The sequence below is a fragment of the Rhipicephalus microplus genome, chromosome 8 (genome assembly GCF_043290135.1).
Source record: "Rhipicephalus microplus isolate Deutch F79 chromosome 8, USDA_Rmic, whole genome shotgun sequence".
In the NCBI taxonomy this organism is placed as follows: Eukaryota; Metazoa; Arthropoda; class Arachnida; order Ixodida; family Ixodidae; genus Rhipicephalus; species Rhipicephalus microplus.
The window spans coordinates 57,433,157-57,460,810 of record NC_134707.1 but is presented as its reverse complement, the minus strand read 5'-3'; the positions used below and the strand labels follow the sequence as shown (position 1 = coordinate 57,460,810).

The window sequence follows — 27,654 nt, the reverse complement described above, 5'->3', positions numbered from 1 at the left end:
TAGTGCCAAGTCGTACGTATGGCGTTTCGATGATTGCTTCAAGTTTCTAATAAGACTAACTGTCAGGCCTTGGGAGCGGTGCAACAGCAAGACACCTTAGCATTCATTTTTTTTTTGTCAGGCTTTCATAAAAAGGCGGATTCACATTTTCACCGCTTTTCGATGCAGCAATATCTGCAGGTAAGTCCTTTTTTAAGAATACGTCTAATGATCACTTTCTTTTTGCCTCATATCACCATTTGTTCTTCCCAGCACACGTTTTAAAAGGTGCTGGTACTGCAAGCGTAATATTAAGGTTAAGAAAAATTTTCCCGAAATTCATATAGGAATATGCGAAAAAAAGAGTGCCATTTCATGCTTCAAGTGTCCAAGCGTCTGCATTCGTGTAGGATAAGCGAAGAAAAAAATTCCATTTCATGCTTTCAGTGCCAATGTGGCTGAAGTAGTCTTACAGTTCCAAGTGAAACCTTTCATGAACGAAGAAGGTGTGATGTTAATAAATCTAAAAAAATGGAGCTTATAGTGTTGGCTAAGTCAGCTCATTAATATCACGTTATCTACTTTGGTTTGGCCTAGGCTAGACGAGGGTGCAATATAAAACACTGTAAATTCACCAACACAAAGTTTTCAAACACTGTATATATATATATATATATATATATATATATATATATATATATATATATATATATATATATATATATATATATATATATATATATATATATATATATATATATATATATATATATTGTTAAGGCGTTTATTAGTCGGCAACGAGCGAGAATATACAATGGCGACAGTCACAGCCAAGCACGGGCTCTCAGCGCGAGCGGCGTCCTTGTTGGGTAGCCCCACTAGAAGGTACTCAAGAGTTCGACCCATTTCAGGGTTCAGAGGCTTCGCTACAATCACCCCTGGGTCGAAGAGGGAGCCGCCTGGCGACCTAACAGCTTGTTACTATGAGCGGGTCATAATAAGCCTTCAGGTGCTCCACGTTGACGATGTCTCGCCCACGGCGGCGCATGTCCGAAGATTGTTCAACGGGTTCGATCAGATAGTTGACGGGTGAGGTGCGCTCGATGACACGGTAGGGGCCTTCGTATTTGGGACGTAGTTTGGAAGAGAGGCCAGCTGCAGAGGTCGGGATCGAGAGCCATACAAGCGCACCAGGAAGGAACGTGGGCTCAGAAGTGGTGGAGCCATCACGAATACTCTTCTGCCGCTCTTGCTCTTGCGTCGTAAAAGTCTTGGCAAGCTCGCGACATACTTCAGCAACTGTCTCGGAAATAGGTGTACACTCAGATGGATCCGGCGTGTACGGGAGCATTGTGTCCATAGTGTGCGACGGGTGCCTTCCGTACAGCAAGTAGAAAGGTGAAAAACCAGTCGTGCTCTGAGGGGCGGTGTTGTAGGCGTAGGTGACGAAGGGCAGTATATTATCCCAATTAGTGTGGTTGGCAGCGACGTACATAGAAAGCATGTCACCGAGGGTGCGGTTAAAGCGTTCGGTGAGGCCATTCGTCTGTGGGTGGTAAGCAGTAGTTTTGCGGTGGACAGAATGGCACTCCGTCAGAATGGCTTCGACGACTTCCGACAAGAAGACACGGCCTCGATCGCTGAGAAGCTCTTGGGGTGGTCCGTGGCGCAGTATAAATCGATGCAGCAGGAAGGACGCAACATCGCGTGCAGTAGCCGCAGGGAGAGCGGCGGTTTCGGCGTATCGCGTTAAATGGTCAACGGCAACGATGGCCCAGCGGTTACCAGCCGACGTCAGAGAAAGTGGTCCATACAAATCGATACCTACGCGCCCAAAGGGACGGTCAGGGCAAGGTAACGGTTGCAGACCAGCGTGCGACATGTGGGCTGATGGTTTACGGCGTTGGCAAGTGAGGCAAGAGCGAACGAACTGCTGCACATAGCGGTACATCCCGCGCCAGAAGTAGCGTTGTCGAATGCGATGGTAGGTTTTGAATACCCCAGAGTGCGCGCATTGCGGATCAGAATGGAAGGATTTACATATCTCTGACCGCAGACTGCGGGGTATCACGAGTAACCACTGCCGGCCGTCGGCGTCGTAATTGCTTCGGTGTAGAAGGCCTTCACGAATGGCGAAATGGCGAGCTTGACGACGCAAGGCACGCGTGGATGGCGTTGCGGATGGATCAGAGAGCATGTCGATGAGCGGGCCGATCCAATTATACTTTCGCTGTTTGGTAGAGATGATGTCAACGTCAATGGCAGAAACAGCAGCCGAGGATACTGAGCAGAGCACATCACCTTCAGGCAGAGGGGAGCGCGAGAGGGCGTCGGCGTCAGCATGCTGGCCTCCGTTGCGGTACAGCACGCGGATGTCGTAGTCTTGTAAGCGAAGAGCCCAACGGGCGAGACGGCCTGAGGGATCCTTCAATGATGAAAGCGAGCATAGTGCATGATGGTCGGTGACGACATCGAATGGGCGACCATACAAATAAGGCCGAAACTTTGTAAGAGCCCAGACGATCGCCAGGCACTCTTTCTCCGTGACGGTGTAGTTTTTCTCGGCTCTCGTGAGCGTACGGCTTGCATATGCTACGACATATTCAGGGAATCCGGGTTTTCGCTGCGCCAGGACAGCGCCGAGGCCTACACCGCTGGCGTCCGTGTGCACCTCCGTTGGGGCTGTAGGGTCGTAGTGGCGTAGAATGGGAGGCGACGTCAACAAATGGCGGAGCTTCGCGAACGCGTCGTCACACTCGGATGACCACGAATTGAAGGGCCCGTTGCTTCCAAGGAGCCTCGTCAGCGGTGATATGATCATGGCGAAATTTCGTATGAAGCGTCGGAAGTATGAGCACAGGCCCACGAAACTACGCAGTTCTTTGACAGATGCAGGTTTGGGGAATTCGGCCACGGCCTGAAGCTTGGCAGGATCAGGAAGAATGCTGTCTTTGGACACGACGTACCCCAGTATGGTGAGTTGCCGTGCTGCAAAGCGGCACTTTTTCAGATTTAGTACAAGCTGGCATTGCTCACACGTGCGAAAACTTCTTTCAGACGTTGGAGATGCGTGGAGAAATCCGGAGCAAAGACAATGACGTCGTCGAGGTAACACAAGCACGTATACCATTTCAAGTTGCGCAGAACTGTGTCCATCATGCGCTCAAAGGTCGCAGGTGCATTACATAGACCAAAGGGCATGACGTTGAACTCGTACAAGCCGTCTGGCGTGACGAAGGCGGTCTTTGGTCGAGCGTCGTCAGCCATGGGTACTTGCCAGTACCCCGAGCACAGATCGAGAGAAGAAAAAAAAATCGGCTCCATGAAGGCTGTCAATCACGTCATCGATGCGTGGCAGTGGATAAACATCCTTGCGAGTGATCTTATTGAGCCGTCTGTAGTCCACACAGAACCGCACAGAACCGTCTTTCTTCGCAACAAGAACAACAGGAGACGCCCATGGACTGTCCGAGGGCCGAATAACGTCGCGTCGGAGCATATCGTCAACCTGATCATTAATTACTCGACGTTCAGCAGGCGACACGCGATATGGACGTTGCCGTAAAGGTGGATGGGCACCAGTGTCGATGCGATGCGTAACAACGGACGTGCGACCGAGAGAACTTCGCCCGACATCGAAAGAAGAACGATATTCTTGCAACAGGTCCAGAAGTTGGGAACGCTGTACAGCCGTAAGGTTGTCAGCGATGGAGGGGCCAAATACATCAGCAGATGACGAATCAGAAGTGGAAACAGCATTGATGGTACACGACCTGGAACCGCGCGTGTCATCGGGTACGTCCAGGACTTGTGCGTCGTCGACTGGTTCCACTCTGCCGAGACATTCCCCTCGAAGCAAGGTAACAGCGTACGGGGACGGGTTGGTTACAAAAATAGCAGTGTTGCCCTGGTTGACCTGCACGGTCGCGAAAGGTACTAGCAACCCTTTCCTGCTGCAAGCGCGGTCAGATGGCGAAACAAGTCCAATGGTGTTGGAGAGACCAGCGCAGTAGACAGACACAGCCGTCGTCGAGTTTGGAGGCACTGTTGTATCGTCTTTCGTTAGAATCTTGCTCAGTGTCGGGGGACTGTCTTCTGGCGTCAAATGCGAGAAGGGTGAGAGCTCAATTTCGGCGGCGGCATAATGGATGACGGCGTCATGGCGGGAGAGAAAGTCCCATCCCAGGATGAAGTCATGAGAGCATGCCTGAATGATAATGAACTGGGCGACATACAGAACGTCCTGGATGACAACGCGAGCTGTGCACACTGCTGTAGGATGAATGCGGTGCAAACTTGCAGTACGGAGGGATAACCCAGAAAGTGGCGTCGTCACTTTTCGAAGTAAGCGGCAGAGTTTTTCGTCCATAACTGATACGGCAGCTCCAGTTTCAATAAGAGCCGGTGCACAAACACCGTCCACAAGCACGTCAATGACATTCGAGGGGCTGCTCTGAGGGCTTTCACATTGCAATAGCGTCGCAGTCCTTGCCTCGGGGACTGCGACGACTAGTTTTCCCGCTCATGAGCAGCCGCACTTGGCCGCATGGGGGACAGGGAACGACGTCGTGGAGACGCCGATCTTCGAGATGGACCTGGGCGAGACCGAGGTGACATAGACGGCGGTTCTTCATGATAAGGACGGCTGAGTTGGCCAGCAACAGGTGAAGAAATCGGAGCCGGCTGTACGCGATGGCAATAACGGGCTACGTGACCGGCGTAACCACAGGCAAAGCAGATGGGCCGGTTGTCGGGTGTGCGCCATCTGTTCACCGAGGTAGGTCTCACCCATGTCGTAAGGGCCGATGGACGGAACGGTGGCTGCATGGTGGACTGAAGCTGAGGCTGAGGGGTTACGTCAACATACGTAGCGGGCATACCCGCTGCAAAGGACGGAGGTCGTGCAGCAGCTTCAGCGTAGGTCAGAGGGGCGGGTGCTTGAACGACTTGGGGCGGCCTGGCGACCACTTGCGCGTAACTCAGAGACGCAGGAGCCGGAGGCTGTTGGGGCTGGTAAGCAGGCATTACCTCCGCTATTTCCTGTTCAATCGCTCGGTGGATGGGAGGGAGAAGGGTAGTAGCCGATTGTTGAACAGCAGGTTGGTGGGCAAAGGGCAGGAGCGAGAACTGACGCGCGATTTCCTCACGGATAAAGGACTTTAGGTCTGCCATCAACGCCACTTGGTCACAACTGGCCTCCAAGCCAGCAAGCGTTGCAGCTCGTGGTGGGGAGCGTCGGGTCATCGAACGCTGCCGGCGGAGCTCCTCGTAGCTCTGGCACAGTGTGACGACCTCAGCCACCGTGCCGGGGTTTTTGGCGAGCAGCATCATGAAGGCATCATCGTCAATGCCTTTCATGATGTTTCGGATCTTGTCAGACTCGGACATGGTGTGATTGGATTTGTTACATAGGTCCAGGACATCTTCAATATAGCTGGTGAATGACTCACCAGCCTCCTGAGCACGTTCACGCAAGCGCTGCTCGGCTTGCAGCTTGCGAACAGCAGGGCGGCCGAAGACGTTGACGATTGCGGTCTTGAAATCGGACCAGGTGGCAAAATCGGACGCGTGGTTGTTGTACCACAAACTGGCGACACCGGCAAGGTAAAACACCAAGTTGGTCAGCTTGCCGTCCTCGTCCCATTTGTTGAGGACGCTCACGCGCTCGTAAATGGCGAGCCAGTCCTCCACGTCAGTGCCATCAGCGCCAGTGAAGATGGGTGGATCGCGGATTCTGGGGACACCGGGACAAGGGGGTGGCATTGGAGGAGGCGTTTGCTGAGAAGCGTCGTGGTACATAGTAGATGGCAGGGTACGTGATCGTAGCTCCAAAGGCATAGACAGGGATCGCAGCACTCTCCACCGAATTGTTAAGGCGTTTATTAGCCGGCAACGAGCGAGAATATACAATGGCGACAGTCACAGCCAAGCACGGGCTCTCAGCGCGAGCGGCGTCCTTGTTGGGTAGCCCCACTAGAAGGTACTCAAGAGTTCGACCCATTTCAGGGTTCGGAGGCTTCGCTACAATATATATATATATATATATATATATATATATATATATATATATTGTTACGTGATTTCGTCTGACTGAAAGAAGGCATAGTGGGGCATACCCAAGGAGGTGCCTCAGACTGGGAGAAAAGAAGTGGACGTTCTCAGTGAGCTGCGTTGTGGCTGCGGACCGACAACTGTTATTTTCCACGTAACAATATATATATATATATATATATATATATATATATATATATATATATGCAGAAGAATAACTTCGGTTGCCGCAAGGTTATAAATATGAAAGTAGATGCGCTTTCACATAACAACTGTTTATTGTGCCGACGTTTCGACAGGAACCCTGTCTTTTTCAAGGCATAATACTATTTACACATGTTCCGTGCCTTTTTATATCCTGTCGAGACAGAAGGGGAGGGGTCAATTGAGAGAGAGAGAGAGAAAAAAAAAAGAAGAAACAGTGAATCGGGAGGACAAACATTAAATAAAATATAGAAAATCTAGGAGAAGAAGCAAGACCGACACGGCGTAATTAGAAAGGGGCAGCATTTCAACAGAGTAGGGCAGAGGTGGATGAGGAATGTCATCATTGTCAACAATACCTCCCCCGCACCTACACTTCCCCAAGTGGAAAGGGAGCCGCCGTTTTTGTATTTCACCTTTCCGTGTAGTCCGCTGGCGGCTCGTTCCTCTTTGAAGTGTATGACAAGTTAATGGGGAGGGCTTAAGCGCTTTAAGTGCATGCTGGTGGCGTCGGGAGGAGCGAAAAAGCCGGTGAATGAGGCACCGCCATCGATATTCATTATATGCTGCCCCTTTCTAATTACGCCGTGTCGGTCTTGCTTCTTCTCCTAGATTTTCTATATTTTATTTAATGTTTGTCCTCCCGATTCACTGTTTCTTCTTTTTTTTTTCTCTCTCTCTCTCTCAATTTATCCCTCCCCCCCTGTCTCGACAGGATATAAAAAGGCACGGAACATGTGTAAATAGTATTATGCCTTGAAAAAGACAGGGTTCCTGTCGAAACGTCGGCACAATAAACAGTTGTTATGTGAAAGCGCATCTACTTTCATATATATATATATATATATATATATATATATATATATATATATATATATTCTTACAAGAAAACGTATATTTACAGATATTTACAACGATTACACGCGATGACAATGCCTGGCGCACTGGCGGGCTGGAACCAGTCTCTATCCACTTCGTAGTCTTCTCTTTTTGCCAGAGACCCTCTACCGCTTTATGCCCAAATCCAACTACTGCCTTGTGGCACTACCCCGCGGCGTTAAAGCGCCGACCCGGCGCTTGTCACGAAAGGGGAGTGTTGGGTGACACATAAGGCTTCAGTCTGACGACGTGCACAACAGTGGATGGTGGTGGCGTTGAGTGCGCTTCGTCGACGACTCGCTGTATCTCGTAGGTGAGGTTGGTGATCTTGCGAAGGACTTTGTATGGTCCGTCATAGTGAAATAAAAGTTTTTCTGAGAGGCCGATGTGACGACATGGGGTCCACAAGAGTACGAGAGAACCTGGTGCATACGAAACTTCGCGGTGGTGACGATCATATCGATCTTTCTGAGAGGCTTGAGAAAGCATGAGTCGTTCTCGGGCAATCTGTCGTGCTGCGTCGGCTCGCTCTATGGCATCGCGGACGTATGTGACAGGGGAGCTTGAACCAGCGGGAAGGAGTGTATCAAGAGGCAGAGAGGGTTCCCGTCCATAAAGAAGGTAAAACGGGGAATAGCCTGCGGTGTCATGTCTGGAGGAGTTGTAAGCGAAGGTGACGTAGGGTAACGTTGCGTCCCAGTCACGGTGGTCTGGAGAAACATACATTGACAACATTTCCGTGATAGTGCGATTCAGGCGCTCTGTAAGTCCATTAGTTTGTGGATGGTATGCCGTTGTGAACTTGTGGTTCGTGGAACAGGAACGTACGATATCCTGGACGACGCGAGATAAAAAGTATCGGCCTTGATCAGTAACGAGCTGTCGAGGAGCGCCGTGATGCAATATGATGTCATGTAGCAGAAAGTCGGCGACATCGGTAGCGCAGCTGGTTGGAAGAGCGCGGGTGATCGCGTAACGGGTCGCGTAGTCGGTCGCCACGGCAACCTACTTGTTCCCGGAGGCAGAAGTGGGAAATGGCCCGAGAAGGTCGAGCCCTACGCGGTAGAATGGTTCAGCAGGGATCTCAATAGGGTTAAGAAGGCCAGCTGGAAGCGATGTTGGTCGTTTTCGACGTTGACAAAGGTCGCAGCTGGCGACATACTTTTGCACAGAGCGATATAGGCGTGGCCAGAATAAACGGCGCCGGACGCGATCATAAGTGCGGGTGACTCCCAGGTGACCAGCGGCAGGTTCATCGTGAAGCTGTCGGAGAACATCTACACGCAGATGGGAAGGCACGACGAGAAGGCGGTCAGGACCATTAGGGCGCATGTTGTGGCGGTAGAGAACTCCTTCATGAAGGAAATGCAAGTTCAGGGAAGTGGGCGGAGTAGCGGAACTCAGGCTTTCTATGATGGGAAGTAAATCCGGGTCGCGGCGTTGCTCAGAAGCGATATCAAGAAAGTCTGATATTGATAAGACGCAAGTTTCCGTAGCTCTCTCTGTGGCGTCTGGTGGATCCACTGGATACCGTGACAGGCAGTCAGCGTCTTGATGGAGGTGACCAGATTTATAGACGACCGAGAAGGTGTATTCTTGGAGGCGTAGAGACCAACGACCGAGACGTCCCATGGGATCCTTTAGCGAGGAAAGCCAGCAGAGTGCATGGTGATCAGTTACAACAGTAAAACTGCGGCCGAAGAGGTACGGGCGAAATTTAGCGACAGCCCAAACAAGAGCAAGACACTCTCTTTCGGTGATGGAATAGTTCCTCTCGGCAGGGGATAAAAGGCGGCTGGCGTAGGCGATGACACAGTCACGTCCATGCTGACGCTGAGCTAAAACAGCACCAATTCCGTGGCCACTCGCGTCCGTACGAACTTCTGTCGGGGCAGTCTGATCGAAGTGAGCTAATATTGGCGTAGTCGTGAGGGCTGCAATGAGCGCCGAAAATGCAGCACTTTGAGGCGAATTCCAAGTAAATGGGACGTCTTTTTTAAGAAGCTCGGTGAGAGGCCGCGCAATATCGGCGAAATTTCGGATGAAGCGGCGGAAATAGGAGCACAAACCAAGGAAGCTCCGGACATCCTTATGAGAAGAGGGCACGGGAAATTAAGTCAATGCGCGAATTTTGTCTGGATCGGGCTGTACCCCAGATGCGTTAACAAGGTGACCAAGTACAGTTATTTCGCGACGGCCGAAACGGCATTTGGAGGAGTTCAGCTGGAGACCAGCGTTGCGAAATACTTGGAGAATACTGGACAGTCGCTCTAGATGGCTTGCGAACGTCGGTGAAAAAAATTGCCCGCAGCTTCCCTCGGGGGAACACTGAGGAGGATGCGGAGCATATAATTGGTTAACGGGGTGTTAAAGTGCGACTTACTTGGGTCGATGGCTAAATTGGTTAACGTGGTTGTGAAATGGGGTGTTAAATTGCGACTTACTTGGGTCGATGGCTAAATTGGTTAACGTGGTTGTAGGAGGGGGTGTTAAATGAGTGAACACGTACACACGTATGCGAAAGGGCGGCGCTGGTTGAAGGGACGTCGATCATTGTGTTTGTGGATTCGTTGGAATTCATTTCACCGCGACCTTGGACGTCGACGCGCCGTACAAACCAACCGACGAGCGGCAACTGAGCGAGCGAGCGCCGACCTTGAGTATATATACAGCTCGACGGCGCATGCACTGTCAGCTGTTGAATGTTCTCGAAGCGCGACGCCACATGCGCGTCCACTGGAGAATCAGGAGAATTGTAGATGTCGAACGCGGTGTGTAGAGGAGGAAGGGTGCACAGATGGTGGAGGAGTGAAGCACGCGCGGTGTGTAGAGGAGGAAGGGATGCACAGATGGTGGAAGAGTGGGCGACGGCGCGACGGCGCATGCGCGCGCGTCAGCTGTCGAATGTTCGAGAAGCGGTGTGGACGGCGCACTACAAGGCGCGAGTATAAGATGCTTCCGCATCTAAAAACAATTATGTCATCTAAGTAGCATAAGCAAGTGGACCATTTGAAGCCGCGCAGAAGGGAGTCCATCATGCGCTCAAAGGTGGCCGGCGCATTACAAAGCCCAAACGGCATTACTTTAAATTGGTATAACCCATCGGGGGTTACAAATGCTGTTTTTTCTCGGTCCTGTGGGTCAACAGCGATCTGCCAATAACCAGATCGAAGGTCAATGGACGAGAAAAACTTTGCGCCATGAAGGCAGTCAAGGGCGTCATCTATTCTTGGTAAAGGGTAAACGTCCTTCTTAGTGACCTTGTTGAGATGTCTATAGTCGACGCAAAACCGCCATGTGTTGTCCTTCTTCTTGACAAGCACGACCGGGGATGCCCACGGACTAGATGAGTGTTCGACGACGCCTTTGGCGAGCATTTCCTCGACCTCTTTCTGGGTGACAGAGCGTTCGGCAGCGGAGACGCGGTAAGGGCGGCGATGAATTGGGTTGGCATCGCCGGTGTTGATGTGATGGGTCACAACTGATGTCTGGCCTAAAGGGCGGTTGTCAAGATCGAATATGTCCGCATAGGATGTCAACAGACGGTGGAGGTCTTGTGCTTCGGAGGGCGAAAGATCTGGCGCTATCATTTTGGCAATGTCAATGCTTGACAGGTTGGGCGCAGTGAGCAAGTTGACGTGCGGAGTAGGTTGCTGAGCCGACAGTTCAGAAATATCACACTCTTGCAACGACGACATGACGCCTAGTTTAATACCAGCAGGCAGCACATGCGTGGAGAAACCAAAGTTCAAAAGAGACAGATGGGTCTGATTGTGGCATACTCTCACCACGGTGTGCGGGACAGCAATGGAGTGCTTTAGCACAACGTCGGTAATAGGTGAAACGACATATTCACCATCGCGCACAGGCGGATCACACACGAGCTGCACGTAAGTCGCGGCTTGCGGCGGAAGATGCAGGAACTCGGTGGCACAAAGGCGACTTTGAGCGTCATGGGCAACAGCTGCGTCAAAAGGCAGTTCCAACTGAAGAAGACCCGTCGAGCAGTCGATAAGGGCGGAGTGCGCAGAGAGAAAGTCGAGGCCAAGAATCACGTCATGTGGGCGCTGCTCAAGCACGGTGAACAATACGATGGTCTGGCGCCCAGCAATACACACGCGAGAGGTACACATGCCGATAACAGCAGATGTGCTCCCATCGGCAAGCATTACTGCACACTTAATAGGAGGCGTGGTCACTTTTCGCAGTTTAATACAGAGAGCAGCGCTCATGACTGAAATTTGTGCACCAGTGTCTATGAGGGCTGTAACGGTAACGTCATCCACCAAAAGGTCCAAAATATTGCGGCGCGTAGGAATCGTCAACATAGGATTTGCAGAATGGGTCGTTAATGCAGCGTCACCTCCGGGAGCTGCATGGTCTAGTTTCCCGAGGTTGAGGGCCCAGGTCGTGCAGGGGACCTGGATCGAGAAATCATCGGCGAGAGAGATCGGCGGCCTTGGGGTGATGGTGACCGGCTGAACCTTCGGCCCTGAACGTTAGTAGGAGCAGGCTGTGGATCGTACGGAGTAGAAAAGCGGCGAGAACTGCCTTCAAAGCGACGCCATGTCCCAGTGTTCCAAGATGAATTGGATGACGAACGATTGCGACAGTAGCGTGCAATGTGGCCGGCGCGAGAGCAGTGAAAGCAGATCGGTCTATCATCCGACGTTCTCCATTCAGCAGGGTTCCGGTAGCGTGAAGGGTAGCGTGAAGGGTACACCGGAATCTGGTTAACAGAAGCCGAGCTCTCGGTGGTGCGAACGGCGCAAACAGGTGTGATGCCGAGATTTGCTATTTCTTGGAGAACGACGGCTTGGATGAGGGAGACGGTGGATGCGTTGTCTTGAGGACCGTCAGAGGCGATGGCTGCAGGAGCCATTGCTTCGAGTTCACGACGAACGATTCGGGTGACATTTTCGGACGATGTAGCTTGCGTGAACTCGAGGCTGTCTTCACAGGTCGAAGTGGCTGCAGTATTAGGCAGACGCGCAAACTGGCGGGTTATGCGACGGTTCTTGGCGTGCTCGAAGCGCTGACACTCCTTCACAACCGCGTCGACGGTGGCGCAATCTTTAACGATCAACAGATTGAACGCGTCATCGGCAATTCCCTTCAATATGTGAGCGATTTTGTCAGTTTCGCTCATGTTCTCGTCCACCTTTCGACAGAGGCCCAATACGTCCTGTATGTAGGATACATATGATTCTGTCGATGTCTGCACGCGACATTCCAGGTCTTTCCTCGCGGCCTGCTGTCGCCCAAATGGCCTGCTGAATAACTCGAGAAGCTTCAATTTGCAAACGTCCCAGCTGATCAACTCCGACTCATGCGTCTCATACCAGGTGAGCGCCGTATCCCGCAAGTAAAATACAACGTTGGCCAGCATCAACGTAGGGTCCCACCTATAGTATTCGCTCACGCGCTCGTACAAAGCGACCCAATCTTCAACATTCACCTTGTCCTTGCCTGTGCCCGAGAAGGTTCCGGGGTCTCGTGGAGGCAGGAGAATCAGAGGAGGCAGCTGGTGCTGGTGCTGCTGGTGCTGGTGCTGCTGGTGCTGGTGCTGCTGCTGCTGCAGCTGCGGCTGTTGTTGCTCTTGTGGGTGGGCCTGTTGAGCCATTGCAGGAAAATGAAGGTGGCGACCACTCCGAAGTTCCGTGTTGGTTTGCCGGAAAAGCCAGGCAGGCGTACCCAGCACCTCCACCAATAATCTTACACCAATAATCTATATATATATATATATATATATATATATATATATATAGAGAGAGAGAGAGAGAGAGAGAGAGAGAGAGAGATCGAAGAAAGGAAAAGATGAAACTTCTGCAGCCGTATTTGAGAGCATGGCTCATCCAAAAACACTCTATTTTGGACAGCCTTTGAAGTGCAGGGCATTTCCTCCTATGACGCAAGTGCGTGAGGGAGACTATAAATGCGAAGCATTTATTAGTATACTGAGAGCACTTTTATAATCTATCTATCTATCTATCTATCTATCTATCTATCTATCTATCTATCTATCCACCTACGTCAGGTTGCTATCGTGATCAGTGTTCCCGATCACCCCCTGAACTTGGCGTAAACCAAAATTAGTTTGGGAGGGTAAAATGGTTTGACGAATAGAACCCTTCGGTCATGACATTAATAATGTCTCAATCCCGTGGCGCACGTCATCAAACACATTCTGCCAGACAACGGCACACACACCCACCGACGGGTTAGGGCCACTGGTAATGCGGGTATGTGCCACAGGTGATGGCCGGGAATGGCGATAACTAGTGTCACTAGAGGGCTGACGTGTCACTAGTAGGCTGGCAATTGACTCGCGTGAAATCTCTCGCTCGCTAGTCTATCAGTCCATCCGTTAGTACGTAGCTCACGCTACGTATATCCAAGCACAGTCGAGGTAATGCTCAGCTAGTTATTTTTTTTTATATTGACACCACATGAAAAAGTGTTGGCGCACTAGTATACGGGATACTACTGAGCCCTTACAGGTGTCTAAAATAGAGCACAATGGGCCCGAACGTTCCTAAAGTAACTAATCCACAGCGAGTACGGTGTACATTTCGAAGAATACCGTAACAATATGACGCCTCAAAGGTACAAAGAAAAATGTCCCCTTGTATGAAGTTCTGAAGTACATCGTCCAGACTAAATGACTTGTCGCGTACATAGACACATAGCACAACCATCATGACAACGAATTCAAGTTCTTCAGTTGTGTGAGACTATACGACAATGCTTAGTTTTCAGGAACGTGTCCACAGTACAGCCGGCTGAAACAGATTTGGAGCGCTCTTGTAGATCGGAGCTCTGCGCTGACGAACGCTCCTCTCCGTTCTCGCATGGGCTGCAGGATAGTTAAATAGAAAGGATTGTATACTTCGGCAAGAACTTCAAGACACAGTGACCCCGTGCGTCATAATTATGTGAAACACTAAGCGTAGCACAGAGCTGCCCCCCCCCCTTCCTTACTACCCTTTAAACAATGACACCACAAGTTCACTGAGTAAAGAAGTTATAAGAAAGATTTGGCACCCCCTTCCTTATCATCTAGGGGGGGGGGGGCAAAGCCTGCCTCATAACTTACTCAGATGATCTTGTGGCATGATTTTTCTTGAAGCGTAAAATTATGGACATACAATTACCGACGATAACGGTTGCCGAAGACCCCTAATCTTGGCTTTCAAGAATTTTCCCCTTCCTATATACTCTAAATAAAAACAGTCCTTTGAATTGGTCACAATGAGTTGCGCTAACAGTAATTATGCAATACTTAGGAGCACTTACGACTCAGTTTTGGCATTACTTGACACAAGGTTATCAAAGTTACAAATTTCAGTTAAAAAAAGACAAAAATAAAAACATTGCAGTAAGCGGTGCTTTGAAGCTTCCATCGCCCTCAGAACATGGGTACCGTTTGAACTTACACCTCTCTACAACACAATGCTACCAAAAGATCCACACGAATTCCTCAGAAATGAATTTACTTAGTTGAAAAAAAAAACTGCTTATATATTTCAGGCATTCGAACCAGCGACCACCACCTCCACATGTTGATAACACCGTTTATGTCTACGTAGGCTCATTCCACAATTAAAAGGGCTGGTGTCTCATCTGTACAGAGAAGATAATACTTATTTTGTGAGTATTCATTAATTGTTCTGTTTCGTTACAGTAAACCTGCGCTACTCTAAGGAATCCCAGGAGTACATCCATACGCTGTACCATGGCACCAGTCTTGATGCACACTGCAGCGTCAGTGCTTGTTCTGTTTCTGCTGGCCCAAGTTCCCGTATCAAACTGCTACAAGTGCAGAAACTTGAAGAGTTCAATTAGGGTCGACTGGGACAAGGTAATGCGCTGGACTGCGGCTGTAAGGGCAGCCAATATGAAACGCTTGCTTCGAACTTGCACCAAGCGATTGGCTTATCCGCGCGCACTCTGCGAAACTGCAAAATCGGTGTTACAATATTCGCAACTGTACAATACTTCGGCCCTGCGCCCTTGGTCTATATCCTCACACTAACAGAATGCGCATAATTAAAGCGTCGATGTGTATTTCAACGCAACTGGCAAAATTGAATGGAATTATATGAATTCTGGAACAAGGTGACGAGGAGGACAAGGTGAAAAAGTAGCAAGTACCAGGTTAAGTGGAACAAGGTCACTTCATACATACAGCAGCTTCGTAGTGCTTGAACAAAGAAGTGTACTAAATGTACCATATCGTTATTTATTATAGTATTTTTTTCTATTAGTGGCTAATGCTTTGAAGTGTGCAAAACTTTGAAAACTGTCCCATTATTACCGGTTCTAATAATAATAATACCAATAATAGGATTAAAAATACTAATATTAGTAGTAGTAGTAGAACTAGTATAGTAGTAGTCGTCGTAGTAGCAGTAGTGTTAGAGTTTCTATGCATAGGCGAACACACAAAAACGTTGTGTTGGCTGAGAATTTCCTCCTACGCCCACACTACACCTGCCTGCTCTTTGGGGAAAGGGAAATAGGTGGATATATGGTGAAAGGGGAGAAAGAGAGATTGCTTCGTTTTGTGGCACATCTTCAACATGCGCACTTATACTGCACCACTCAGACTCAAACATGGCCGGTATAGGCTTCATGAACCAACACACGCAAGCATCAAACGAGTCGGTGCTTCGCCACGAGGGTGATTGGAATGCTGCGCGATGTGACGTTAGCATACAACTCTTTGAACAATCTCATTTGGCGCAGCTTTGCGAAACACTGGCGTAAAGGACTGCACCAACTCCAGGGACAGCATTGATTCTCATGTTCTCCACGAGATTTCCATGCTTTAGCACAACGTAAGCGGCGAGAGCACAGCAGGTACAATGATACGAGTCATCCTCTGATGGCTGTAGGCGCAACCACCGCGCCTTATTGGTCAAGGTTGGCAGTTGCTGCCCTTGCGACGCCACTACTCCCCCTCCCTCTTCATTCTCCTTGGCCCGAAGAAGCTGGCCGGCACGTTTAATGAACTCGCTCGGTGTATTCCGTGCCGAGTGGCTGCGTCGTCCGTGACCTCCGAACCAAGCGCAGCTCTCGCCGATTGGCCCATCGTCGGTGACGTCCTGCCGCCACGTAGCTCTCGCCGATCGGCCCACCGTGCGTGACCTCTTGACGCCATGTAGCTCTCTCCTTGGACTTCTACCATGCACCTTGAAAGTTTTTTATATCTTCTCTCTATCTTCACTCTTGTGCAGCGATTGCTCCGCCTTCTATATCTTTCTCCTTCTACTATTCTTTTTCATCTCCATTTCCTACAAGATACTTAGCCATGTCGCCAACTCTAGGCAGACAGAAAGTAGCTTCTTTTTCATTTCCTTGAAGACCCCCTTACTACGTTTCATCTCTGTTTGAGCCACGCGTGGTCGCAGTTCTTGCATGCTTGCACGCGCACATAGAACATGCGACACGCGCAGCGATGCCGTCGATTTGTACTTTATACGAAACATGGCGGCGACGGCCACAGTTCTTCAATCGTACGAGTTGCGAAACTCCCCGCGTACACCATGTATCAAAATGTGGACACGCCATTGGTTGAAATCTCGGGGGTTCAGCCAATTTTGTCGCGTCATCTTTTGACCAAGAAATAAACCACTAAACTCTCGCGATGATTCCAGCGCAGCGTACAGCGTTTAGCAGCTTACAAAAAAGCGCTCGCAGAGGGACGCCATCCTGTGCTTCAGTGTTTCGTATCACTGCTCTCAGATGGCGCGACAACCTGGTCTGCAGAATTGGTCACATGCATTTCTGGGTTCTGGAACGCAGTTTCGCAACTAGTATGCTTGATGAACTCCGACTGAAAGCAACGGCGAAAATGTGCTTACAGTATCATACAATGTATCCATACGTATGTATATTATAGTATCTTATATTATATGTACGCAATAAAATCATTGGTGCACTAGCTCGTTCATAAACCTTTGCATACATTTGTACAGAATGTATACAGTGACCACAAGATGAGATTTCACAGTAGTCATAGCACAGTCCCTTTTAATAATTATTGTGCTTTCACATTTACGCCCGCCCCCTTTCCGCAGCTTGGGAAGAAACTCTGGATTCAAGCTCTGGTCGACAAACCACACAAAGTCACTCAGTGCGTTTCACGGAGTTATCGCGGAAAAGAAGGGAAGCTTTACCTGAGAATCATAGGGGGGTAAGTGTCGCTCTAACAACACACGTGCCCTCAGCCTCGCAGCCTCTCCATTTCATCGTCCCGCCAAGAAGAATTTCTTCTTGGCCAGTTGGGGAGATGCTGAATACATAGTTTGCCGCTAAGTAGGATATCGGAATAAAAAAACAAATGACTCGTGAATCTTTGGAAGCGTTTCACACTCAGAAGGTTGGTGAATTGTGTAGTAGAGAATCTTCATTATACAACTGCACTTTTCGGAGATTATCGTCATTGAGCTTTGGTTGCGTTGTTAGCTACAGGTTTGTGGCTTTGAGCACGTGTACTGAATTTTTTTTGTCAGTATACTCTTTGTGTTTCGACACAAATTTAGTTGAAAGAGCCACTTGTGTCGTTGTCCTAATCTTCCTTTTTATGTGTGCGTGTTAATTAGCGGCAAACTATGCATTCATTCACGCTTATAATTAGCTACCTCAGGCGAAATATCCACGCGATTCAATTTGCCTTACGGAACAATACTGAGAAACACTGGTATTGTAAGAAGCGATCAAGCATTGCCTCGGCACTGTATTTTCGTGTGCTGTCTTGGCATGAAAGTGCGTTTCTCGAGATATCACTTCTAGTATGACTTTATGAGCACCACCGATGACAGCGCCTCCACTCGAAATGAAATGTGCCTATATTTAGCAGTGAAGACGTGAAGGCAGCACTTATTTTGCCTCGTAGTCACTAAAGAGAATAAGAAATTTGGCAGTGTGTCCATGGGGCAGTTCTTTCGCTGTACGAGGTACCGGGTAGCATAACACCAGGTAAATTGCGAGAACTTTTGTCCTAACGCGCGCACAATCAGCCTGCAGCTGACAATGATAACAACTTAGTCGGAATACTGTGAGAACTGAAAACTATTGAACACGCAACGAGAACGTAGCGGAATTCATCACCATCCTCATTTCTCGTGTGAATTTCTCTACGAACAGAACTTTAATCATCGATCGAACAGCAAAGCTGCTTAAGCTTGCCATAATTTGTGAGTGCGGCCCACCAAAAAACTATCATTATCGTAAGCGGGTACGTGCCCCATAAATTGGGAAAGATCACAATATTCGCACTGGTCTAGTAAAATTGAAGAAGGCAACAGTTCAACAAATCGAATTGAATCGACCTCATTTTTTCCAGCTCAAAGCATAAAGGAAGCAGAAGGTAAAGGCCGTGTGGCCTGACAAGGGCTTCTGCGCCAGCAACAGCTCGGCACACAGGACGTATAAGTAGCACACAAATCACTACAAAAATATACCGTACGAACAAGTGCCTACGAAGTGACGGTGGTGAGCCGTAAAGCCCCAGTACGTACAGCGAGAGAACGCCAAAGAACCGTAAAGGGAACGGCGGCTGCGAAAAGTCCCCAAAGCAATGGAGGGCCTACGCCAACGACGATATACGTAATTCGAGAACTGCGAACGCTCGGTTACAGCGTGAGCTTCTGTCTCTTGGAGTTTAAACATCCGCGTCGTGTTTGTGACTGCCCGTGGTTTAACTTGGACCTCTCATGCACTGTGAATCAACTTAGAAACAACCTAGTGTCACCTAGCTACATCCTATAGCAACAACCTAGAAGAAACCAGATTAGTATTTCAGTTCCACTCTTAAAAGCCTTGCACGGCTAATAAAAGCTTTGCCATTTTTTTTTTCGTTGCTTGTCACCTGAACATTCGTTGACACCTCGTTAATGCGCATTGATCAGAGTATGGGTGTTAGTCAGAGATTATCGTTACCATAAGGATTAAGTGGCGTCTTCAGTGCCGTATATTTCTGTTTTTTTTCATACCTATGTCCCGTCTCAAGGTACAGGGTAGCCAGCCGAAGTACTACTTTGGTTAAACTTCCTGTCTTTCTACTGCATTTGATCTTATCTCTCCCCAATTCGTATTCGAACCTTTGCAAAAACACTTATGTGGAATCAGATATATTGTTATCAGGTGTTTAATGCTGTTGAGTTTCTGATATTGTCGACATTGAGCGTGTCAAACATTGCAAAAGTGAAACACGATAACTTAATTCTCTTCTCGTTACTCACTGGTTATGATGAAAATAATAGACTATCATTGTACTCCGCAGAACTGACTCGCAAGTGTGGAACATCACGAAGGAGTACAGCAATGGAGTGCATAACGAAGACACGATTCGATTCCCGAGGAGTGAGAACGGCACTTTCACATCTGCATGCAGTCGAATCGAAAACGGGTCAAGCACAGCGCAGACTTTCCTATAAGTACAGTACAGGGAACTGTGGCGCTAGTGTCTACGGGAGCTGCAACTCAAGACGCTTCAGCGAGCATGGGAATGATGAGTAGTACATGAATTTCTCTAATATTTGTAATTTGTCTCCGTTCGTCTTCGCGAGTCTTGGAGCCTGTTTGTCACGAAACAACAATCGGCATATGTCCAGCAGTTGCACTTGACAGCCTTAACCTTTTAGAGTCACCAATTCCAATTGGATCACGAAGTTCAAAATTATTCGTTTTCTCTATTCGAAATTATACCAATACAATAGACTAAGCCGAATATGCGTTCGAAGCCTGCAAGCACGAAGAATAGGCAAATCCATGTACTAACAACGATCCCCATGGTTACTGAATGAACGCAGCGCCAGAGTCTCCTCTAGTTAACTTTACGAAACTCTACGCACCACACAATAAGCAGGAAACTTTGCCCTGAGAAGTGTAGCCTTGCCCTACGTCTTATAACTCTACAAGAGCACGTACGAAAATCATTCGTAAACCCCTTATGTCTTTACGAGAATGAATAGCTGGGCTAGTTTGTTGGTAATTTGTGTTAAGGCAGGTAGCGCGGAGGAACAACGGCACAGTGGGGGAACAAGCACGCGGGTTTGAAGTTAGCGCTCGTCTCGCGCACTCGTTCCTCGCTTGTGTCATTGTTCGTTAGCGCTACCTGTTTCAACATGAAGCTCCACATCCTTTTGGGACACGGCGTATTTACCTGAAGGCATGGCTTAATTATGCCGAAATGTCAAAGCAAGGTATGGGAATGGGCTAGTTGGTGTTCTATCACGTTAAAACTTAAGCGTAAAAGGTACACAGCGTGAAATTCCTGGAAACAAAAATGACACTCGCTATCCATCGCACACATTTAGGCGTCAGGAAGCCATCCACGGCACCAACTAAAAAGTAGCAGCTGTACCGGGTGCGAATAAAACTGATGAGCGAAGATCTTTAGAATGGGATGCTAGCGACTATATGCGCCTGATCTCGCTGCCGGGTGTCATTAAGGCGGTAGTGTGGAGAGAGCGTACGCTGCGCTGCTCGGTGGCGGGAACGACTGAGGGAGAGGGCATGTGGCGTGCGCAGCGCAGGCGAGCCATCTGCCACCGCCACCTGTTGTTTTGCTCGGTGCGCTCGCCCGGCGCAGGGAGTTTCGACGGCGACGGTGGCGGCGGCAGAGTGCGGCCCTAAGGAGCTTCGCCCGTCAAAATGAGCGAATATACCTTAGGTTCGCTGGCACAGGCTGTTTTTCCACAGTTTCGCCACACAAGCTTCTTATGCTCGCGCCCTGTCCGTAGTTGCCGGCATGTACGCCAGTGTTGCCAGTGTACACGTCTCCGGTCGTGACAGATCAAGGTCACCGCTTTTGTCGCTTCTCCGCTGATTCCAACAATGCTCACTAGATGGCGCAACACCCCCCAAGGCGTCGGTTTTTGATGGCCCGTGCACTCGCTACCCCGCGACTACGTCCACTTCTTTCTCGTCGCTTCGTAGACATGACGGCACGTGACAGATTCCTCCAATGAGTGTTACGCACGAGTACCGAATCCTCCCAGGCACCCTTCACCTGCCTGCTCTCAGCCCTGTTGAAGAGCGCCTGATAGCTCCGCGTCTTGCATTTATGACCGTTTGGCATTTGACTTACGGCAGTGGACAGTATGGCAGCAAGGGGTAGCTGGGGGGGGGGGGGGGGGGGGGGCTAACGTATAGCGATCGACGGGACCAACACAGAGCAGTGCCGGCCGCGGAACGTGTCTGACAAGGCTGCTATCAACCTACACGTCAGCTCGTTAACAAGCCGTCCTAAAGAAATGGTCTCGCCAAGAATTGCACCATGCACCTTCAAGCAAGCTCATCTATCATTCACTTTGGGCATATGGCGGTGATTTTAGGGGCAGAATTCCTTACGGTCTAGGGCAATCCGCCGTCCCTCCGGCGTACCCAGTAGCGTCTCCCTTATGTTGCAAAGATGACGCTGTCCCATAGAGACAGACAGGCAGACACTCATCATCATTCACTTTGTGGATATGCTGTGTTTTTTTTTAGTTGTTCCCCCTTTGCTTTGTATAATATGATTGTCATCTCATGTCCCGGATTGATTGATATGTGGGGTTTAATGTCCCAAAGCCACCATATGATTAGGAGAGGCGCCATAGTGGAGAACTCCTAAAGTTTTGACCACCCGTGGTTCTTTCACGTGCACCATAATCTGAGCACATGGGCCTACAGCATTTCCGCCTCCATCGGAAATGCAGCCGCCGCAGCCGGGATTCGAACCCGCGACCTGCGGGTTGGCAGCCGAGTACCTTAGCCATTAGACCACCGCGGTGGTGCCATTGTTTACGTTGAATTTACAGTTATTTTCGGTGCAATACACGCAACTCCCTCTAACACTTCCACTTGGATTCAATTGGGTCACCTTGGCATTAAAGTAAGTGAATTCCACAAATTTAAAAGCGGTCGATTGTACTGCATACTGAAAAAGTATATTTTAAAAATATCACATGGGTACCACTTAAATGGGTCATGGAAATATTAAAAAATCTACCTGCATACCATTAGTGAGCAGACCCCATTCAAAATTTTCACAGTATAAACATGTATGGGTCAGTAACACCGCACTCCCAGTGGATCCCGAACGTATAAATGGTGAAGTTCAACTAAATGAGCTGTTTGCTGCATGAACGAATGGCGTAAAGAATATTATTTCGTTAGTTTTATGAGCCAACACGACGGACTGATCACGAGGTACGGCTCAGCATCCATGAACACCCGGGTAGGTTAAAGTACACCTTCATACACGGGATTCGAACAGACGTCCTCGGACTTTGCGGCTTAACATATCACAGCCGCTGAGTTTCGGAAGCCTGTATGAAGGAAGTGAAAACGAGAGCTAACATAGCAGTGCTACCGAGTACTTGTGCTACATGTCACTAACGTGGTTTCCTCGAGAACATCGCGCAACTGCAACTACTCCGGCACATTTATCTGTTTGTCAACGACAATCCGAGGTACACAACTTCACTATTTATTTCTGCGCAGTTCATCCGCCTCACTTCTATCAAGTACTGGACACGGACTATGAGACATATCTGGTGGAGCACATCTGCAATAGTTGTAAGTATTGCTGCGAGTACTCATGCGTAAACTAATAGGCACTTTGTAGAGGTTTTTAACAGCATTGCTGAACATAGTCCTTGCATGCTCTCTGTAGATATACTTTGTCAGTAGCATTCAGTACAATGGCGTCTTTTTTGTTGTTGTTGCTTAATAGAATTCTGTCGAGTACTCATTGAAGAATGTTTTGGAACATCCGGCCGCCTCTCCAGAACCAGGAAGTGGTGTACAAAATGTACTATAGGTTTATTTTGGCGTACAGCACGCTTTCACTGTTGTTTTACAGGGAGTGTGGGGGTGGGGGCGGGGGTAGTGATCCTTAAATCCGTCTGCATCAGAGTGCGACACCTCCGCTGTAGCTCATAAGGACTAAAGGTGAAAAACAGAGAAGAAAAGATTGAGATAAAAGTAAAAAAATATTGGGAGACTGTTAAAAAAGCCCGTGGACCAGGCCCAGATGCGTGAGTGGTCATCGAAGGGAGGAGATCAGGCACGAGACAACCATCTGCCAAGAAATCTGCCGAGCAGCTCCTTGTTCTATGCTGATTCGTACGCCTCAATTGTGATTCGGGGGTTATAAACACAGTTTTGAACGCCACATTACTGTATTCGATGACTACTGCGCAAGATCCGTGCGTCAACATCATTGCCAGAGCAAAAAAAAAAAAAAGGTCTGTTTCGGCAGCTGTTTCTCGTCAGGAGACATGTGTTCAGGCGAGGTATCAACGCTATCGATAATCCATCTATGTTTGACAGTACGTGCCACTGGAAAGAAACTTGAAATTACGGGCGACAAGATTAGTTGTATTTTCTTTTCTGTTGAAATTTGTGTATTTTAGGGCAAAAGCAAAGAATGGTTAGAGTTCTAGCAACTGTGGTTACAACGTCCGCATGTAGAGCACGCAATACATGAACATCCATGATTTGAGAGCCCATCATCTGACATCACAACTTCAAACCACTTCTCGTGGGTTCCGAGAGTTATCAAACCCTAGCAGTGTCACAGTTGTGCGTACGTGGTACCTACGACCGATTGCTTAAAGGGGACCTGAAACATTTTTTTCAAGTAACCACGGAATGAATTCACTGGAAGAGCTTACTGCCTCACAAATTCAACGCTGCAAAAATTTAAGAATCTATCCAGTACGAGCTGAATCACAAAGATTTGTAGCACGCTGCAATCGCACTCTCGCTTCTCTCGTCCCGACGAAATCGCTGGAAGCTAAGCAGGGAAGAATGGCAGGGGCAAAGAAAATACCTCACGCGCGCCACGTTACCTTGAGCACTTTTTCTTTTTTTCTTGGAATACGCGACTTTATCAGTGTGATCACGCGCACACGCGTGGACAAGTCACAGCCTCCCGTGGTGATCTCTGTAACGACCAAGTGCGCTAAGTTGAAATCAGCCAATGGCTGAAAGATGACCTTGTACGAGTGATTTTTGAGCGCATTCCGTCATTTTTCGAGATAAGAATGCAATTTTTGGCTGACTTTGATAATTGATTTCAAACTCTAGGTCACATGCTGCGCTATAGCAATTGGCTCGCGTGTTTTCGGGAGCCTCTACTACCGGTCGGCAGCGTTTTTTGACCATGCTCGAAAAGTGTTGCAGGGCTCTTTTTACGTGCTGTTGCTGGTGCTGTTCTAGCAAGATGAAAAAGAGCAAGGCTCGACTGACGTGGTCCATGACAATTCGTGTGAAGGGCTATCACGATACTTGAAGTGGATGTCATAGGCCCGCTAATCTCCCAACTAGCACACACCACCGCTGGCAGCCGAGGCATGTCTGGACGTAGATTTAACGACAGATACAGGAACGACGGCACTACAGGAACGGTCTTGCCGACTGCAAGACGTTTCACCTGTTAGCCTTAGCATAACTTCGGTAAAATTACTGCGACGTCTGAAAAAGGCCACGTCTTCATATATTCTCATATCGGCATCTCAACACAACACTGTAGAAGACAGCCATGGTTGGCGAGTCACTTTTCTCATAGGTGCACATCGGTGACGTAACACCTAAACTACTGCGTATCACCTAGAACTCATTCAAAATTTTTATCTAAGCAAGCCGCGTCACTTATTGTGACTGGTGACTAACTAGCGACATCGACACGTGCGACCGACACCTAAACATGGCTCGTTTACCACCTGCTACATGTACCATTATTCGATAAAAACAAATGGTCATCCAATGATACGCGACGTGCGTCTCCGATAAACTGTCCAGCTGAGGAATTAGTACAAGAGTGACACTGCCCGTTGCCGCCGCCTTGAGCGGACAATTTTCCGAACTACCTGCGCACTAGGTAAACTCTAGAAATAACACCGAAGGCCATAAAAGTGCAGATAAAAAACACAAGGCTTCGTACTCGTCGCTGCGGCAGAGGTGCATGGAGCCACGCATGCAAAAACGTCTCATTACTATTTGAGAATGTTGTAGATATGGGTGTGTTGGCCCAAAATGATTATTAAAGCAAATCAGCACAAGCGACGGGGGGGGGGGCGCAGGAGATAAGACACAGAGCGCAATCACACAGCATCAGCGCCCTGTGTTCTCTTCTGCCCCCCCTTCCCCCACTGGCCCTGTTGGTTGCGCTTACTTGCACTCATAATTATTCCTATCGCTACAGTAAGTTGATTGGATCGCTCGTCGCATGGGCTGTGAGAAACGAATGTGTGGGCGTGCCCTTGATGTACACACTGAAGGTCGCTAATTATAACGCCAAGGAAAGATTTGATGTTTTCTCAATCGGCACGTTTGGGTTCGTTTCAGACCGGGCCGATGTCGTAGCGCTCATGTACCACAAGCCGGTGAAGAGGATCCCGGAAGAAGTGATGAAAAAGGCGTCCGCGGCCGTGCTGCAATCCGGATTACGTGACGTCTACAACATGACCACGACGGACTGTATGCTGAACGGGAAAGGCATAAGCCGGCATATCAAGCCCTGGTTTGAGATCATTATTAGGAGTAAGGGGATAGTGCAACGAATATAAATAAAGCACATCGCTTCCGACACTCCCCCCAATCACGTCTCTACCACGATAACCAGCGAACTGCTTTGTTAGCGTCTGCAATGTATCGCACTATGGGCAGTTCAACGTACTCCCCCTCATGCATGGGCCCGAGAAAGAGGGTGTACTTGCGATGCTTCAAGTAGAAGACGTGCATTGGTCGAAAGCGCACTACAGGAACGTTCTTGCCGACTACAAGACGTTTAACCTGTACACGAACTCTGGTAGCTACCGACACTGCGGTGAGTTTGCCGACATCTATCGTTTGGCGTGAGCCTGCCACCTAAATTCAGTGGTCAGCCCCCCTGCCCTCGACCCTCGGAGGTGACCCAGGGTTGAAAGTAACGTTCTGGGCGGCCCAGTGGGCTCTGTGGTGGCCCTTGTGGGTCACTCCCATCTTCACACCCAAAAGGCATTAGTCATGAGCTGCGGCTCTGACCGGTAGCGTAGTCAGGGGGTGGCACACCGGGCCTTTTCCCCGAACTTTTTTTCGCAATGGCATACAGAGAAAAAAAAATGACCGTTTTAAGGGTGCCCCGGGCACCTAAATCAAGGAAGTGCCCTCTCCCTCGAAAAAAATATTTCTGAATATGCCCCTGGCTCCGAGCAACGTGGAGAGAGAAAAACTTTATTAGTTATTTATATACAGGGAGTAGGAGGGAGATGGCCCGCTGCGGGTGATCTCTGACACACACTAGGTGAACTCCTTGTTACAGGAGTCCATTGGCAGCCAACGCGACTCGAGCTCGGTTGACCAGGGCCTTCTGGCTCACCAGATCGGAACAGCTGAGCAGGGCTGCCTCCCAGTCCTCCCGTGTGGGGTTTGGTTTTGGGGTGAGGTGCGGAGTTTACTGGCACGCCCACACCACGTGGAAGATGTCAGAGGACTTCTCCGCACAGTATGCGGGCGTTTTCCTGTACACGCAGGATCAAGATATTCGAAAACTGCCGGCCACAAATATGTTTTGGTGTAAAGGTGGAGGAGTAAGCGTTCCTCTGCCTTTGCAAGGCACTTACAGGGGCCCCAGACTAGTAACTCCACCTAGTATGTAAGGCTGCCGCGTGGCTTCACATCTGCCTTGCTTGATAAACGCTTTTCACTACCACCGCCACTGCTGCAGCTGCTGGGATGCCCCCTGTCGGCGTCGTCCGTTCTTTGGCATCTCAGGCGAGCAGATCACGCGGGAAAGAATAGAGCATCCTATTGTTTTAGTGAAGAATTAGCCTCTTTAGGTTTTTGCTTATCGCGACACAATGACATTCTCGCGTCTAGAATGCATAGGTGTTTGTATTGCATATACACGGTTCCTCTCCGCCAAGTCTCGGAATTGTCCTGCCCGAGTCCACTTCATCGGTTTTGTTTCAGCCACCAACAACTGACTCGCTTTTTAAAATCAAATCCAATCACACACTTGGGCCACTTTCCCGACTTCTATGATTACTGTGCTACGGCCACTGCTAACATATGATTCATGGCAAGACGTAATAGCAACGCCAGAAGTCTCAGTAATTATACTAGTATTAAAGGGCAATTATAGAGACTTCAAGTACGAATGAAGCTGTCTGAGTAGTTTTGGTGAATGTGAGTCTGATGGCCGCCTGGTCGGTCCATTCTCGGTCGACCCAAGACTGGAAGTATAAGTATAATTCGAGGATGAAGTGATTTCATTAGATTTCCCCGTATTTAGTGGAAGTGGTGGTTTGCTGAGTGCGCTCGTCGCTTCTTCATCGAGAGAGAATGCGAAAATGCTCAAATGTGTGGCAGTGCCTGGCTGCAAGTAAAAACAAACAATCAGGTTCCTGGCCAAAAATATTTCTCCAAAATCCCCGTATTTACTGGCTTTCAGTGTTCATCAACACATCTCCAGTCACTGTGCGAAGTCAAGTGCTACTTGCACACTATATTGGCCGTGTGAGTGCAGGACGTAACAACACGAGGTGAGGCTTGTTGGTATTA

The 27,654-nt window shown here is 49.0% G+C and overlaps 1 protein-coding gene across 1 annotated transcript; it reads left to right on the top strand.

Annotated features, from left to right (window-relative positions):
- Window positions 1-25,711, top strand: LOC119165851 (uncharacterized). The gene is made up of 6 exons (XM_037417878.2): window positions 1-180; window positions 14,798-14,974; window positions 17,196-17,311; window positions 19,403-19,482; window positions 22,609-22,683; window positions 25,459-25,711. The coding sequence occupies exons 2-6, from the start codon at window positions 14,849-14,851 to the stop codon at window positions 25,677-25,679; spliced, it is 618 nt and encodes a 205-aa protein (XP_037273775.2). The 5' UTR covers window positions 1-180; window positions 14,798-14,848; the 3' UTR covers window positions 25,680-25,711.
- The last annotated feature ends 1,943 nt before the right edge of the window (window positions 25,712-27,654 follow it).

Bases quoted from the DNA above. Each gene is read 5' to 3' on its own strand.
- LOC119165851 (XM_037417878.2), top strand. From the start codon at position 14,849: ATGGCACCAGTCTTGATGCACACTGCAGCGTCAGTGCTTGTTCTGTTT. The intron at 14,975-17,195 runs GTAATGCGCTGG...CCCTTTCCGCAG, and splicing joins TTAGGGTCGACTGGGACAAG to CTTGGGAAGAAACTCTGGAT. The intron at 19,483-22,608 runs GTGAGAACGGCA...ATTTCTGCGCAG, and splicing joins CACGATTCGATTCCCGAGGA to TTCATCCGCCTCACTTCTAT.